Below are 18,080 nucleotides of genomic sequence, written 5' to 3'. Positions count from 1 at the left end.
CAGAAAGTCTTACATGGGCCTGTTGCATCCAGATTTCATCATTTTTTCCTACAGTTGTGAGCATGGAGGTGTTTGTCTGTTCATCAGAGTAGGAAGGAGGATCTGGGAGGGAGCAGTGTGTGCCCAGGCTGGGCTGGTCAGGGCAGCTGGGCTGAGGAGCTGTGCATATCTGCTGTGCACAGGAACCACCTTGACAAGGAGAGGCTCACCAAAACCCTGTCAGATCATGTGGTACAAGTGTTGCAGCTCTGGTGCTGTCAGATGTGAGAGTCCTGATGAAGTTGTTCAGAGAGAATTGAGAATTTACCTTCTTTTCTTTTTTTTCTTTTTTTTTTTTTTTTTCTCCTTCCCAGCTTCTGTACCTGGTTGAAAACAGCTGTTCTCCCTTCCCAGAAACCTGTCTTCAAATGGGTTTGAGAAAATCTAATCTGTTTACAGATTGAAGTGTTTTAGGAGGAAGAGTCTTTCAACGTGCAAAACTTGTGCTAGAAACATACCCCTTCCTTATTTTTTGGCTTTTTATATTTTAGATGGAGACAGTTAACAAGGCTTCATGGTTCCTGGATAGACAATTAATAAAATAATTGGAATTTTTAATCCAAAAAGACATTTTTTAGTTCACCTGGCCTTTGTTAATTTGTATATTAATGAGCATACAGGACTGTATGTATGTGGCACTATATTTTTATTTCTACATTTGGCTTTACTTCAGCTTCTGTCCAGTAATACAAGTGCTGAAATTAAAAAAATAAGAGACACTGTTGCCTGGCTTCTGAAGATCTGAGAATTTCTAAGGTCACACTTCTGACCTCAGCAGACAGAGTGTGTCCTGAGAAGCAGCTAAAAGAGTTGTTTATTTTATTTCTAATTATTTTATTTTTCCAGTCATTAAAAAGCCTTATAAAGACCAAACTGAACCATTGATCCTGTTGTTCACTACCCCTCCAGTGCTCAGATGCACTGAGGGGCAGATAAGAAATATTTGCATATACCACAATAAAAAGAGTACAAGTTTAACTGCAAATTTTACTTTATTTTAATTAAAATTTTACACTGTCAGAAGACAAAGCATAGGAGACTGAAACAGGAAAAACTGTCTTTTTTTGTAATAACAAAGATTTTCAGCTGTGTGAACTTTCTTCTTCAGCTGCATCTTAGGCAAGTTGTTATTCATCACTTACATCATGAATGGCACCAAATTGATTTTTTTCTTAAATTTAATTGATGGCAATAATTTTAAGACACTGCACATTCCAAGACACAAATGAGACTTTTTTTTTTCATGTTAAGTTGATTAGAATATGAAGAGATATGTACTCACTGATTCTAACTTTTCACCCATCTTTAACTGAATATATGAGGTCAATTAATAATATTGAAAATGGTTTTTTTGTGAGGTGGTAAAGGCTTAAAAACTGAAAATTTCCAAAGCTAGCTCAAACAATTGCAGGTGAAATAGATATGAAATGCTTTCAGCTAGTAATTTTCATTAGATTTCCTGAACCATAGTATCTATTTTCCTGTCAAATGCAGTAAGTCTTGCAAGTAGAAATTCAGTACTCATCTATACAAAACATTTGCTTTTTACAGGTATTTCTAGTCAGGAAGATAAAAGGATCTGATGCAGGCCAGCTTTATGCCATGAAGGTACTTAAGAAGGCAACACTAAAAGGTAAGGATTGGGACAGTGGCTGAAGTCTCTATTTCTATGCTGCATAGTAATTTATTTTTCTTGCTATTTTTCACATTGTTGCTGCCTTGCAGTATATGAATGCATAAATATGTCTGCCATCCTCCAAAATTTTGTCTCGCTGTAGGTGAATATTCTGAAAAGGACTTAAAAATATGTTACCTACACAGTGTGAGAGGAGGAAAATGGAGGTTTGCAGCTTCCCAGCTGCACGCTTGCTTTATTTTCTTGGTGTTATTTTTAGGACTTCTCTTTGGTATATATTCATTTGTATTTAAGTCTCACTATCTTTCTGTTGCTGAAGTAAATAAGGGTATTGCTAAAGTAAAACCTGGCTCCTACTGGGCAGAATGGCCTTCCCAGCTGGTGCTTCTCTCTGTGTGCCTGAAAAACCATGGGAACATGTTCCCAAGTGTGAGGAGGCATTCTGAGACCATTTAGATCATGCTGTTTCCTAGCTCATGGGCTGTAGGAGGCCTGGGCCAAATGACTCATGTTTAAAGCTGGTTCTTCTCTTCTGGGGCCACTGCCTGCTACAGACAAAAAAAGAAATTGGTAGTCAGGCCCAGGACTGAAAAGCAAAGAGAGTAAGTTCAGTCTCAGCTGAAGTCCTAATGGTTCCTGCACAGACCAAGGAGGATGCAGTCATCTTTTTGTTTCCCTGACCTAGCACTGTTCTGATCTTGCCCTCAAAAGCCTGACACTTCTTGCAGGTAAAGAGGAGAGAATTCATTCTGTCTGGAGCAGTTATTTTGCTTTGTCTTGGAGAGTGTGGTTTTGTGCAATGCAGTGTAGTGTCTACATTTCTGTCCTAACGCAAAGAATAATCCTTAAGTGATCAGATAGTTCTGATCACTTGAAAAATCCAGATTTCTACAGCATGCCTTGCTTTGGGGAACCAAAATACAAATAAAGCCACCAGTCAAGCAAGCTAGAGCAACTGCAGGTGGTGTCAGGCAGAGCCAGCCCCTCTTCTGAGTGCTGGTTAAAATGGGGAGCAGGCACACCAGTCCTTTCCTCTCAGAAAGCCTTTTCAGGGAAATGTGAGTTTGAGGCAATGCTGGCGTGCTTATCTTGTTGTTTGGAATGTTTATTGCAGCAGAACAGCCCAGGGTAAATAAACAAACAGTGCTGGACACAAGACATGCAAAGGAATAGGTCAGGCCTGGGTACATCACGTGTATGGCACAGTGATTCTCTGACTTCTCAACCAAGAACAGGACTCTGAAGTGCCCAAACTCCACTGAACTCAACTGTCAGAGTCTTCCCCACTGGGGAATGTCATCTTCTGATGGTGTCTGAGCAAGGTCTGTGTAACCCCTCAGACATCATGTACCTGAAACTTATTCCTGTTTCTTTTGACAATACAGGTTTTTTTACCAAAAGGGAAAACTGTGTATTCCCTCTTTTTCTGTATAACTCTAAGGAGTGTTTAGCAGGAAAAGCTTTGGCACTGGGGACAGGGGTTTTTGCATCCCCAAACACTTTATTGTTACTTAATATTTGATGGTGAAATATGTAACATTAGATTCCACTGTAAAAGAAAAGACCTTTATTGTGGCAGTATTTCAGGAAATGTCAAAATTTAGGTTTTAAAGTACCCAATGTGTTCCATCAAATTTCTCTTCTGTCAAGAACAAGAACCTCTTTGCAGTTCTGGGGTTCTTTATAGCACAGAAAAGCTATTGATTGTCTTCTCAAGTATGGATCACAAGATCCAAAAATTGAGGCTACTTTCTGATTTTGGTGGATTGCATTTCTCTCCCATTCAGAGTGCTGCCCCTCTGACTGCTAGCTCTGGATTTCCCATTAATCTCAAGATAACCAGCCCAGGGCTAGGAACTAATTTCTACACACCAGTTTCTACAAATAAGTTAAAACTGACAGCTGTTTAACTCAAAGTGCAAAAACAAAGGCAGAACCCCATTGGCAGCAGGGTGAGTGAGACGAGCAGCAATGAGTATTGCTGTCAGTAAGCTTCCATGTAAACTTTTGGCACAGAGATAATATTTCTGACAGCTTAATTTTATCTTTTAAGTGAGAGTGTTGTATTATTGCTGACTACCTACACTCAAAAAGGGCTGGAAGTCACTCCAATTTGAAGTATTTATTACCCTGTCTAGTGGGAGCAAAGCTACAGGTGTGTTAGCACTGCATTCAGCATTTGCTGACACAAGGCACACTACCAGGCAAATTTCCAAATGATTTTGCTTCCTGACCGGCAGCCTGCACAAGTCCCACATGGAGCAGGAAATTCAGAGCTCTCCAAGCCAATTCCATTGGCAATGGCCAGACAGCCCTAAATGTTACAGCAGTTATTTTCTATAGTGAAACAAATTTGCAAAGCATGTAAATGGAGAAGTCAGAAAGAAAATAAAAGAATATGGGATAGCAAAGCTGATTTCTTTCCTGGGTTGGTCTGCATAAATAAAACCTGGATAAGCAAGAGACTTTCAGGGGTGATTGTACTTGCTCTGAAGAGCAACCATAGTAGGTCCTGTTGGGGAATTTCCTGCCCTGGGAGCCTGACTGTGGCTGGTAATGTTTAGGAAGAAGCAGAAGTAAAAAATGGTGCTTTCTCAGTGAGTCTGTTGCCTCCTGCCCCTTTCCAGGATAGTTGCCCTTTGTTAGCATGAGCCCAACTTCAGCAACAGCAAAGGTTAGTATAAGAAGGGCACAGCAAGCAGCAGCAGAATTCTTCAAGCGTTTACAGTTCAAAAAATGGCTTTTTATACAAAAAAGACTTTGTAGATCAATCACATGTGTAGATTTGAGCTTGAAAAAGATCTCCTAATCAGCAGGACTACTCCTGCTATGAAGGGAAAATTAGGCTCCAGAATATTACAGTTTAGATTGTAGAAGTTTGCAGAGGCACATGCTGCAGAGGCACACACGAATATTTGTGAAAATTAAATTATTCTTAAATTAATGAAGGCTTATTTTAAAAATAGGATATATCTGAGTAAGCACCTGTAACAGCATGGATCTTTGAAAGAAAAAAAGCCACTGCTACTTTTTGTTGTAAATGAGAGCATCACACCTAAGTTGCTTTCCTTTCTGCCTCATTTCCATTTTCAGGAGCTTGTGGGTATCTGATTTTAAAGCAGAAAGCTTTCTGAAGAAACTAGATAAGCATTTCATTCTAATTATTATCTTTAGGAAAACGTTGTTCAAAATGTTTAAGGATGTTATGTGTGTTTAGGTGCCAGATATGGAATACATCAGATTTAGGAGTGCATGTATGTGTAACTCTAACTTGTCTCTCTGTCAAATACTGTGTATTACATTACATTACCTTAATAGCTTCCTTTGCAAATATAAACCCTTTTGGGGGCATCTAGGTGCTCAAAGATATTTAGGAATTTAAATACCTTTCAGGAGTGAGACTTTTGCCCTTCAGAATGTCAGTAAATAATCTTAAAATACCATATTAAATCGTTGCTTTCAACATTCTACTTCTTCATTAAAATCAGAGTTTTAGATAAAAAAAAAAAGTTGACAGAAAATAAAGTTAATCTATATGTTTAAACACTTACAGAGATATATCAGTGAATCTCTACTGCCCATCCTGAATACATTGTAAATCTGAGGGAACCAGAAATCAACCAGGGAGTGTTTATTCTGTATATACGTGCATCTGTATTCACCAGCAAAGCTGGAACAGAGGGACAGGGCAAGCTGACTGTTCTGATTCATTCAGTATTTCTCTCGAGGTGTCTCAGGCTCCATCAGCTTTACTGAATGTGCTTCAGAATTCCATGATCAAGAGTTGTTTAGATTGGTTATGGTGTAAGCCTCATTAAACACCCATGAAATGCCCATAAATCCCCAGCAGGTTGCTGTGCTGGAATGTAAGAGAGCTTGAAAATCAAAGACCCATTCCTGCAGCAGACATGCAATCTAAGAGAAAGTGGCATGAAGCCATTATTTGCTGACATAATGCTCATGAACTTTATAAATATTGCAGTGATGATGTAGGGAGGGTGATGTGATGGATCATGAGGATGCACTTTGCATCTGCCCATCTGGGTGGCAATGCGGTGTGTAAGTCTTGGCACTGGAAGCTGTTTGACCCGAGAATGCAATGATTATAGGGTTTAGAAATTATAATCTCTTTTGTCAAAACCTCTAAAGTGCTTTGCAGCTTATGATCCCCTGAGTTTAAGCCAGCAGGCTTAGGGGTTTGCTGGTGTGTGGTGGTCATAGGTGCAGCAAGCTGTGAGAGCAGCTTTGGTGGCTCACAGGGAGCTTCAGTGTTCCCGGGGATGTAGAATCAAAAATATCACTTATACCCAAAATCCAGCAACTAACTAAGATGTTACCAGGGGAAGTGGGATCTCTGTCTGAACCACTGATAAAATTGTGGTGGTGGTTTCCCTGGTTGGACACCAGCTGATGTGGCTTCTTCAGTTTTCCTCTGGATGTGACTTAGTTTCCCTGTAAGAAATGTGGTGATTAGATATCAGATACAGAATCTAGTGGTTTCCCTCTGGTTTGAAAAGAATAAAATAGCAACAAAATGAGAAACTGTAAACAATTTTACCCTATAAAGCAGGACTTAGAGTCTTCACCTCAGATAAAACTTGCTTTGTTGTGCCGAGGTTTTCAAGATGTCTTTTTCTATTTTGTACAGTCCTTGTGTTTGGTGAGAGGCCTTGGTATTTATCCAGGTTCACCATTTAAATTTTGGTTTATTATTTTTTCTTAAAGTATTCTGCTATATTTTTTACATCTTCTTGGGCCTCTTATTACCTGTTTCTGAAAAATTATTCAGGGAAGTCCTGTCCCCTAGACAGTCCAGATCCCACAGCAGAGATACCCTTACCCTGAAGATTGGAGGAAAGTTTATGTGCTCTGCATCCTTGGAGCTTCTGCTTATGCACGGCTTCTTTAGTAATGAGAATTGTAACCCTCCAAATGTCAGGGCTCTGAGCTTGGAAAAACACAAACATTGCTGGACCTGGAAGTGCCCTTAAAGATCCAGCTGAGACATAGACTCTCCCCTCTCCACAAATAGCCATACACTGATTTTTCAGTCTTGGGAAGAAATAGCAACTTCTGTGTGCACAAACACAAAAATACTTGATTTGTCTGTATATTTCCCAGCGGCTCTAAAATGTAAAGATCAGCCTAGTGAGTATGTATCTTTTTGTGTGGGCTAGGAGTCAAAAAGTGCTGTGGAACCGGCCAACCTTCCTCACAGTTTAGGAGTAAATTGGATTTAGTAGCTGTCATCTGAGGAAGCAGAACTTTCTTTCCTCTCTGGGAGTTTTGAAAATAAAACCAAGTTCTTCAACAACCAGTGCTTAGGGGTCACTTTTGGACTGTGTTTTTACAGTGCCTTTGCAAATTTACTTGCAGACCACCTATTCCTTCCTCCCCTAAAAAGTCAGCTGGGCTAGGGCTGGCTTTCTAAAGGAAAAAAGGGTACAGTACATAAGAGAGGGCTCACTTGGGCTGATTCTAATGGGCTGTGGAGAATAACCTCTATTTGTGTATTCTAAGGAAAATGAGCTGTGTTTAGGCAACTCATTGTGTGTCAGTAAATATTATAGGGAGTCCTAGCCTGAATATACAGCAGACTGGACAGGTCAAAAACTACAAAAAGCATTGCTAGAAGTTTGTTTTCACAGCATTTGCTGAAGTGTTCATTGAGCTTGTAGCTTCTGGGTTAGATACTTAATACTCTTTAATGACTCTGTGCAGTGTTTGGATTCAGATTTGGACGAGAAGGGAAAACTTTTGCCTATAAATATAAACAGAACACGCATCACTTAAAGATTTTATTACCTGCTTTATTTAAACCATGTGGGAGTTTGCATTGTATGAAGTCCTGATTAAATTATAGTGTCTTCACAATGCTAAGTGCATTGTGAAGATCCTCTTAGGAGGCAAAAAAAATTCCCGCTGCTATGATGTTAAAGAAATTAACACTGGATGTTAAAAATGCTCTCTATTTTGTAGCAAGGGGACCTTTTGGCTCATTTGGTTTTACACAAAAACCTGTTGTTCCTTTTGGGCTTTTCTTAACTGCCAAAGAAAATTGAATTTTCTCCTTGTGAAAATATTGGCTCCTGAGTTCTGTATAGGATCCAGAGAGGGACAACAAAGCTGGTGAAGGGTCAGAAGCACAAGTCCTAGGAGAAGCTGCTGAGGGAGCTGGGAATGTTTAGCCTGGAGAAAAAGAGGTTCAGGGGTGAACTTATCACTCTCTACAACCACTTTAAAGGTAGTGAGGAGTTGGCCTCTTCTTCCTGGCAGCTAGTGATAGGATGAGAGGACATGGTCTTAAGCTGTCCTTGGGGAGGTTTAGGTTGGTCATTAGGAAGAATTTCTTCACAGGAAAATGCTGGATGTGGCACTGAATGCCATGGTCTACCTGACAAGGTGGTGTTCATAGGTTGGACTCTGTGATCCCAAAGGTCTTTTCCAACCTGGATGGTTCTGTGATTCTGTTAAAACTGCTGCTCACGTTGCTGAACAGCAGGTTCTTCCTGTTGTCCAAAGCAGGGCAGAATTATTAAGTCTTTGCCTAAATATTGGTAAAAAAATAAAATTAAACTCCCTGTCAGTCAAACAGACTGATTCAGATAGGAGCACACACTTCTGTGCTTCTGATTTCTGCTGTAGGTAAATGCAGCAATATTGCCCAGTCCTTTCCTGTCCAGACTTTTTTTCCAGTGTAACTCTGCTGTTACAATAATACCAAATTATAGCTTCATGCACAGTTGTGAGTTCACTTGGATTGCTGCTTCAGCCACTTGATGTGCTGCTGCCTGAAACAGCTTTGTTTTATTCTCCCCAAAGAGCACACAGGACAGGATTCAGAAGAAAACTCCAGCTTTCTTCATGAGCAGTTCAGCAGCAGAAAGTGTTGTGGGTGTCCTAGCATCCAACAGTGTTGGTGCTTGGGTTTGAGCTTTTGAAGGAACTGTTCCAGTCATCTCCCTTTGCTGTGCCATGGTTTGCCAAGCACAGCGATTTGGGAGCACACAGACAGAATTCCCTCCTGATGAAGCTCACTCAGGAGCCCACCCAGTGCCCTCCTGCCTCTCGTGGCCATTCACGTCATGGCCCCAAAGTGCCACAGAAAGGGTGGGGCAAATTCAGGTCCCAGCACACACTGTTATTTTCCCTAGATTGGAACCACACTGCTTATTAGTGCACCCAGAGGTTTAAGCCAAAGTTTCAGACTTTGCTGTGAAGACATTGAATGCAGCCGTGTTTGTGTTTTTCACAAGGTATAGCCAAGAGCTGTCTTAAATTTTTCCATCTTTTTGCTAGGTTAGGGTGCCCACGCTCTCGACTTCTAATCCTTGAGCAGTTCCATGCCTTCCTGCTAATGCAATCTGAAGGTTGCATTATTCAGGTTTTCCTGTGAAGATTCTCTAGAGAGGACAAAGGTGATTCAAATCTGAAGTCAGAAGATGAAAGCACTGAAATAACCTGCTGATTTCTTTGGCAGAAAATATATGTTCTTCACCTGTGATCACATTATATAAGATTGTTCTAAATGTTTGTTGAGTCACCCTTCTGTCAGTGAAATACAGAAAGAATGACATTTTTAAATATAAGAACCTGCAGCAGCTCATGCAGGTTGCATTTGAATTTGCTCCCTTGGCTATTCCAGACAGTAAAGGAATGGTAGCTGGTTTTTTGGGTGTTTTTCAGGAATGAGTAGTTCATCATACTTACAGCTTTTCTGATGGTTGAAAGCAATTTCTCAAATTATCCTATAATTTTCAGTCAACTTGCCATCAACCTCTTTCAGGTTTGAATTGATCTGTGTACTTGCCATGGTGAATAAGCAGCCATGGAGAGACTTGAAACTGCAGCTCCTGTAGGTACCACTGTTAAAAGGTTTTCAGAGCCAAACTCATTCTTCAACTCTCCATCATAGACTAATCAAGAGTTTCACTATGGCTTGTCTTCCATTGGATTATTCTTTTTATCGTATTCATTGCATTGTATATCTAATGACAGATATTTGCAGTTACTCCCAAATTGCTTCTTGTTTTACAGAAAAGATCACAATTGATTTTTTTTTTATTGTTGAGTAGCAGATTGCTGTTAATTGCTTTTGCTGTGGATTCAGGAATGGAGAGACTACACAGGCAGTTGCTCTGAAGCCACAAGTGAAATGTTTATCTTGTTTGAAAATGTGATGCAATCCCATTTTATCTGTAGAAAAAAATCCTTTTACCAGGAAAGGAGTGGGAGGTGCGATGGCCTTTGTGAGCCCTCACACCCTTCATCAACACTAGCTGGAGAGCAGAGAGAGGAGAGAAACACACAGCTTAGTTTAATTGGAACAAATCTCTGAAGACTGACATGAAGCTTCAGCTAAAAGAATGAGCCTGTCACTGCTGTGTACAGTGTTCTTTCTGCCTGAGCCAAGAACCTGGGAATGAGGATTAGATCACCTTCAGGGCAATCGCAGAGGCTCAGTGGTTCTGCTTTGGAAGCAGGCCTCGTGTCCTTGCCTGGATCTGTGCCAGGTGATCCCACTGGTGTGGTACTCTGGGGGGGAACCCTGTGCCTCGCACGGCTGCTGAGGCATCATCTGGAAGGCACCTGAAGAAGTCCCATGGCCCACCCCTGACCTAGGATGATGCTTTTGTGTCATTCCTCACAGATGTTTGCCTAACTCATTCTTAGACTGTCTCTAGCACTATATTATTACAAAATGCTTCCTTGCACATCTGTCCAGTGTCTGCCTTGCCACAGCTGAAGCTGTTAATTCATCTCCTCTCTCTTGAGAACAGTTTCTTCTTTGCGGTTTTCTTCTGCATCTTGAAGTTTCCATCTTTGGTAGGCTGAGAATCTTTTACGTTCCTTTCCTTTCTTAGTGTTCGTTTTTCCTAGATCCTCATTTTAGAAGATTTAGTTATATACTAGGTAAGTCAGGGGTGACATTATCTGCTCTGGCTGCATGTCCTACCCTTCAGGTCCTCTGTGAGTGCTTTGTTATGACAGAGCAGAGATACTCCTGCTCTACCACAAAGACTATTGAAAATTCAGGAGGTGTAATTAAACTGCTAGAAATGTCTTGCTGCAAAGACAGCAGAGTGGTCAGATTGTCGAGATGTTTGTTCCTCTGAGGGGTCCCATTCAGAGAAAGTTCCTAGAAGAAGCCCTTGGGTGGATGGACTTGTAAAATTGTGTGATTCTTGGGGTGTCCTGTGCAAGGCCAGGAGTTGGTGTCGATGATCCTGATGGGTTCCTTCTGACTCAGCATATTCTGTGAGTCCATGGTGCTGTGAGGATTTCTGGAGGGTGGTTGCCTGCAGCTGACTCCTTCTCCCATGTGTTTAGTTTAAGAATTAAGCACATTATGAGTGGACAGGGTATTCCCAGGCCAGCTGGGCTTTACCAGTGACAACAAAACACTGGTCACTGTTTTACCTTCCCTGCTGCCCTTTTTCTTCTGTGTTTCTAGCTGGTGTTCTGTAAGCCAAATGGAAATCATATGAAAGTCTACTTTTCTAGTTTTCTTTTGTATTGTCTTGAGGCTTGAAATTTTTTGCATCTTACTTGTCTTGCACTGTCTTAAAGGAGCTTTGTAAGCTTTGTGCTTGCTTGCAATGCTTCTAATTTTAAGAGACCCCTGCCAAAAGAGAGAAGCTATTGCTGGCAACCCATCATGTCAGCTGTGCAGCACATCAGTGAACCTCTGGAAGTCTTTTAATCCTTCCTGACGTCCAAGAGCTTGCTGTTGGTATCACAAGGCTGTGAGTTACAGGAAGAGAAAAATTGCTCTTTTGGCAAATACAGACTGAGATGCTCTTAGTCTTCATCTCCTTTGAATTATGTCATGTAGTCTGTTCTTTTATGGCAGGCTCTGCCTAGCTTGGGAGCTGGTACCTCAGTTTAGGAATTACAAGACTTTGGCTGTACTCACATTTCTGCTGCCAGCCTGCTTCATGAGCACCACCCAGCTACCCTTACTGCTGCTCCTCTGCTCCATCTCCATGTCTGTAATGCTAACCCAATTATGCCAGCCTGCTCTTCACAGTGCTCACTGCTCTTTAGAGGAGCAATAGTCAGATATTAATGGAGGTGTTATTAACACCCCTCCTCACTGAAGTGCCATCTATCGCGTTGTGGAATTTAATGGCTAAAGATTCCAAACAAAGAAATTGTTAGGAAATGTGTCTTGTGTATAATGCATTGATTATTTGGAATAATCAGAACTATGAATCAACTCTGCTTTTGAATAAATTTACAGCTGTAGTGGAAAGCTAAACTGAAAATACAATAGCTAAATATCCCTGGGATTTTTAACCTCCCTGATGGACTCTGCAAGTCTTTGGCTGTGGTACAAATCCATTATCTATATGACAAGCATTTGTTTGTTCTCTTCATTGAATAAGTTGCACCATTTGTAACAGCCAGGATAATTGCTATTTAACCAAGTTCAGCTGCCTGCAACTGCAGTGCATTTGTAGTTGGTTGGAAACCAAATTCGTAAGCATCATCTGGGAGTTGCACCCAACTGCTTTTATTGGTTCCCATAACACAGCAGAAAAACCTTATTTCCTTTCAAGCATGAGGACAGATTAACAGTGAGGTCAATGCTGTCACTTGATGCCATTTTAAGTCAGAGTGATAGCAGAGGAGGGGTCAGTTGCACTGGTGATGGTTTTCCTCACAGCACTGCAGTTGGATACTTGTAAACCTTCACCAAACAGCTGGGCAGGCATTCTGTTCACAACTGCTCTTGGAGATGTGCTAGCACTTAGCTGGCTCTCCATGAAAGTTAGATGGCACAGTGTGGGAGACTCCCAGCTGGGATTTGTTTCTACAGAAGCACAATTATTCTCTGTTTTCACATTCTTCATGTAGGTCACACATGTCAGTATCAGCTTCCACGTGCCTGTGGCGTTTGCTCCAAGATGAAGGTTTTGATGGTTGAGGAGAGACCAGTAATCAGCATCAATGACAGCCTCTCCTTTATATTTTCTCTACAGCATTTTCTGTCTGCATGCAATAATAATTGACACACTCAAAAGGTTTCCATGGCACATTAATTTAACTGACATTTTCTCAGCAGCAGTAGATTACTTTTGTAAATTCAGGCAAAGCCTGAGTTGTTCAGACAATTGTAGTGTGTCCCTGGTCATCTTTCAGATCTTTGTATGGGCTATGACATAATTGCCATTGAGAGGGAATTGTCTTCATCAACACTGTAAGCTCAGAATTGACTTTTCTGCCGAAATACAGCCTACATTTCCTCTTTTTCTGTTTCACATATCTCCTTCTGTTTATATTCCTTTCTTTCCTTTTATTTTGATAAATAAGTCTTCGTCCTACATTTTGATATCCTTTAAATATTTATCTTCTATATAGGTTTTGTCAAAGCTTATCTGTTCAAATTTGGTTTCATTATGGATATAATAAGCTCTGCAATGTAAGATGTCAATGTCATACAGCTAGGTACTATCCTGATCCTTGTATGCTATCATAAGAAAGAAATATTTGCAAGTGTACATTTAGAAGTATTGTTTTGTATTTTTGTTTCCACATGGTGTTCCCAGCACAAAGAAAGCAACTTCCAAGGCAAAGTTTTGAGGAAGCCTGAAAGTTTGCACTGTGTGTGTGAGGGGTATGGCTTGCTAGCAGTCACTGGAAGGACTGGTGGTCACAGGGCTGGGTGGCCCCAGAGGGGCTGCATTACCCCTCTGCCTTAACCACAGCTATCACCCACAGGGTGACAGCCTTAGAGATCAAAGATTCTTGATAAGGCTCTCTAAGACCACAGAATTAAAAGCACTGTGTGGAAACAAAACTGCTTGTGGTTATTCAGAAGGTTTTCAAGTTCACTTCCTATATGAATTTTTGGTTTCTTATATTTTTGTCGCTTAGGTGGAATGTTCTGATATAATGCTATGGGCATTAATCCTGCTATAAATGCTGTGTTTCAGACAGCCTTCCAAACAGTTGTGCATAATAATGAAATCTAGATTGTTCTGGTTTTTTGAGATGTCCTTTATTGAGGTGGAGTCACTGCAGCAAAGTAGCACATAGTGAAAAGTGCAGTCTCATTCCCCTGCAGTCATGGCAGGCTGGTTTCTTACTAAATAGTTACTTAACTTTTCCTGTTCAGTTTTCTTTTAAAATGTGTCAATAAGGAAGTTCCAGTCCCCAGCCATTGCTCTGCTCTGTAGGGGTTCATGCAGTTACAGTTTGCCCAATATAGCCTATATTTCCTCTTTTTCTATTTCCCTTACCTCCTCCTATTTATATTAATCTTTCATTTTATTTTGGTAAATAAGTCTTTTTCCTCCATGTTTATATCCTTTAAATATTTATCTGCTCTCCTCCTGTCTCCCTGTAGTCATTGCTCAGTACTGTTTATGTTTAGCTTTTGGCAGTTTCTCAGTAACCTAGGAGAAAAAACCCAAGATTTCCTTTTCTGTAAGGTATTCTTTCAGAGCTCAAGCAGCTACATATATTTTTAGAGCTGTATATAGGGACTGAGATGTAGCTGGTGAGATCCTATCAATGTCAACAGCAGTTTTACTATTGACTGCTTTAGGGCCATGATTTCCCCCAGAAACTCTCTGAACTTGGTCATATCTTCCACAACAATCCCTATACAGTAGTGCAGTCCAGACTGAAAACCAATTCACAATTGTTTGAGGACTGTGTTTCTCTTGTCAGAGGAGAAAACAATAAATCAGCCTTTTGTTGTTGTTGTTGTTGTTGTTGTCTGTGTGACCAAGGCTTGGTGATTGCAAAGCTTTAATGAGCATGTTGATAACAGCAAAAGAGCAGGCTTTTTTCTTATGCTCTAATTTAGGAAATGACCTTGCCTTGACTTCACACCCTGCTTGCTGGTGGGACTGGAGGCTTCTTCAGTGATAGACAGCCGTCTCACAGATGCTTTTTCATTTTTATGAGGCAAACATATCAGCAGAGCTATATTAAGTATGTCTGCATCACATCAGGTCCTGGGCAAAGCATAGGTTTGTTTTGTCTGAATGTTAACATTAAATGTCACAATTTTACTGAACTATTTAAATTCTAAATTCCTGTCTGTTTTGTGTGCAGGTAGCATGGAGGGCTGGGTATGAGTAACCTGGTAAACCTTATACTGTGTGGTTTACAAATAGAATCTGCCTCAGGGCTTCATATCTCCTAAATGAAGTGTGCCTTCAGTGCTGGATGATAAGCCATTATACCAACTTCCTCAGTGATGCCTTAAATACAGTAGTTATTTGTTTTGGAAACCAAAATTTTTTCAATTCAGTAACTGAAATGTTCGTCCAAAAATTTTTGTTAGAACAAGTCGGATTGGACTGGCTCTGTGTTTACCACATCCAAGCAGCCTAATGGAAGGAGTGTTTAGAGTGAGAAGTCAGCATAGTGCAGTTGTGGTCTGGACAGCTTAGGGAGAATGTTAACATTTGCCTCCTGTCCTTTGACCAAATCCATCCAAACCCTCCCTTCTGAGAAAGGAATCTCTCACTGTCCAGCCACTGCCTCATGTTACCCATATCAGAGCTAAGCTGGTAAACAATTGCAAAAACTTCACTTCAAAACTTTGCATGTTTACCCTAAACCTGGAAGACATAGGGAATCTGTTTTAAAACTTCCTGATGCGTTTTTTTATTAACTCTCTTCTGAATTTATGTTAAAACTGATAAAGAAAAGATGAGTTTCTGACAGAGTGTCTATCCATAGGAACAGGACAGTTGAGGGAAATTTTGCTTGACCAAATATCAGTATTAAACATTTCAGCAGAATTCTTTGGTTTGATTGTATATCTTTTCTAACAATATTTTGTAGCTGTGTATTACAATTAGAGTTAAGAAAGAGGAGATAAAAAGATGAAATAAAACCCTTAACAAAGAGTACTTTGATGCAGCCAAAACAATTTTTCTCAATTTAATTTTGGCAAAACTTGATGAATTTAGGCTTTCTGTTCCAGTTAGAGAACAAAAACCCACAGCAAAAACATTTTTGAAAATATTCAAAATTACAAGTTTCAAACAGGCCTACAGAAAACATTTACTGGGATTACTTCAACCTATGACTAAAACTTCCCTGGTGGCAAATGACAGCATCCCAGTACATACATTCTACACAGAAAGGAAATACCACATTTCCTCTCCTTCCAGGAATTCTCACTTAATATTTTATAAAAGATTATTGGTCTCATCCTTGAACATCTGAACTGGACCAGGCAGAAGGTTTCATACCATGCCATTAAACAAAGTAGTAGGGGCTCAAATAACAGAAGAGAAGGAACTTGGGTGGGCTTTAAATCACTCTCATACAGGGACACTTTGCCCTGAGTTGGTGTGCCAAGAGTTTTTGGGGAGATCCTGTGCCACCCTCGCCGCCTTTCACCTCTGCCAGGCCTTGCAAGTGAATTAGTAGTTGTTCAAAGGTCCTGATGGAGAGGAAATGCCCCTTTCAATACAAATGGCTTTTTAGACCTGCAGGGACCGAATAATGGGGACAATTTTTTTCCTGTAGAAGGCTGGCATAAGAGGGAATATCTTTGCATTTCATCCCTGAGCCAGTGTTCACTCCTCATACTTTTCAATCATAAAAGCTGTATTTCTGCCTTTGATGATTTGCTGCAGAAAGTATTTGTGGTGAATGCCAAAGCACAGACAGCTTTCACACTTTCAGAGTAAGGTGATGCACAAACTTTACTCAGCTCTCCCTGTAAAACCCACCAAATGTGTATTTTCAGAGCAGCTGGGCTTGATTAAACCATGCTGGGATTCAAGCTTAAAAGGCAAGCAGCAAAACTCATTGCCCTGAGAGACCCAGCAGTTCCTGGACATCTGGATCATCTCCATCTCAAGGAAAAAAACAAAAACAAAAACTTCTTCATTGCTTCTCTTGGCTTAGCAACTTCTCCATAGCAAAACACAAGGCAGACACTCATTTGATACTGGAATGCCCCATGGATAGGAAATATGAATCTTGGTGCTGCCTTTTCTTTGCAGCTGCATGTGAGTTAGCCAGCACTGCAGGGCAGGGGCTGCAAGTGAAAAAGCATCTCCCAGAAGATATGAGAGAAGTTTGATGGAAAAAAATCATCCCTCTTTAGACTGTATTTAAGAGTAGGACTGAGGACTGTATGTCCTGGTCATCTTTGTGTTATGGTTTCTTATATGCTGGAACTAAATCTGAAATACTGATTTTGTGCGGGGATAAAAGGCCAACTGTCTCATACATGTTTTAAACAAATTTTATTTATTGCAAAACTATATGAAACCAGTCTCTTCCTTCAGTTCATCATAATTTCCAGAGCTGCTGATGAATAGTGTTTACTGGGACATCCTCTTATTAATTTGTTGCTATGAAATTAAGCCTATTCCTAGAGCATAGGTAATTATTGCCTGTCAGTAAGACTTAGTACTGAAATTATTATTTCCTGCAATAGTAGTAATAATAATAAAAAATGGTTATAAGTCCCACTTCAGTATAACTGAAGCAAATGAAGCACAGGAGCATGTTACACTCAAATTCAGGAAACAAATACTTTATTGATGATTTCACAGGATATCACATCCACTAAGGTAAATAAATTTTAAATCATACATATGATTTCCATAAAAAGAAAAAAAAGTTCCAGGTGCAACTCTGCGGAGGTGTTAAAGATTTTCAGTTTTGCACAAGTTGTGAACAGATGTATTTCCAGCTGTAGGTTTTGGATCTTTAGAGGAAATTCCCTTGTAACAGATGGCAGCTTTCTTTTCTCTTCATCAAGCTGCTTATTGAGTCTGGTTTTAATGAATTTAGTTAGAACTGGTTTATGCAGTTGTGAGGGGTGTAATTCTGACTTTGCTGGTGATGTACATCACCACAGGTTTGACTTACTGGATACCATTTCACATCTGCTGCTCCCAGACTCCGGTGAGAAACAGTTTCACCTGGGAGCTATGCATAAGCAAATCTGTGGCTATTCAGTGGTCCAACTCTGATTAAAAATACACAAAATTTGAAATTTCACCTCTGCATAAGGACATGAGATTTATGTGATTGTCTGGCTGGTCTGTCAAGTCAGTATTTCTCTAATGATGGGGTTGAGCCCAACAGCTAATTTCAGCCAAAAATCTAAGACACACTTAATCTCCTTCAGCATCTGTGGATTTTTTTGGTCAAGAAGAGAGATCCAAGTGGATGTCCCAGTGAGAAAACAGCAGGAGGCTGCAGCTGCCAGAGGTTCCATGGGATAGGGAGGAGGCAACTTGTGCAGCACCCTCAGCTCACCAGGCTGCTCCTTGCTGGTCAAGGCTATGAGGAAAACATGAAAAGGGCTCAGGTTACTGCTCTGAGGATTTATTTTCAGCTGAGTTTGTATGTCCCAGAAGCCATGTTTGCTCCTGACAAGTCCCATGTGATTTTTTTTTTTTAAATCTTTTTT

The 18,080-nt window shown here is 40.4% G+C and overlaps 1 protein-coding gene across 2 annotated transcripts in view; it reads left to right on the top strand.

Annotated features, from left to right (window-relative positions):
* RPS6KA2 (ribosomal protein S6 kinase A2) overlaps positions 1-18,080 on the top strand; it is a 282,009-nt gene that overhangs the window by 185,030 nt on the left and 78,899 nt on the right. For both annotated transcript variants that reach the window (XM_066546696.1, XM_066546697.1), the window contains one exon: positions 1,591-1,672. In XM_066546696.1, coding sequence (XP_066402793.1) covers positions 1,591-1,672 — 82 coding nt within the window. The remainder of the gene's footprint in view (positions 1-1,590; positions 1,673-18,080) is intronic.

Source organism: Molothrus aeneus, chromosome 3 (genome assembly GCF_037042795.1).
Source record: "Molothrus aeneus isolate 106 chromosome 3, BPBGC_Maene_1.0, whole genome shotgun sequence".
NCBI lineage: Eukaryota > Metazoa > Chordata > Aves > Passeriformes > Icteridae > Molothrus > Molothrus aeneus.
The sequence above is the reverse complement of the archived record's forward strand: the minus strand, read 5'-3'. Positions and strand labels throughout refer to the sequence as shown.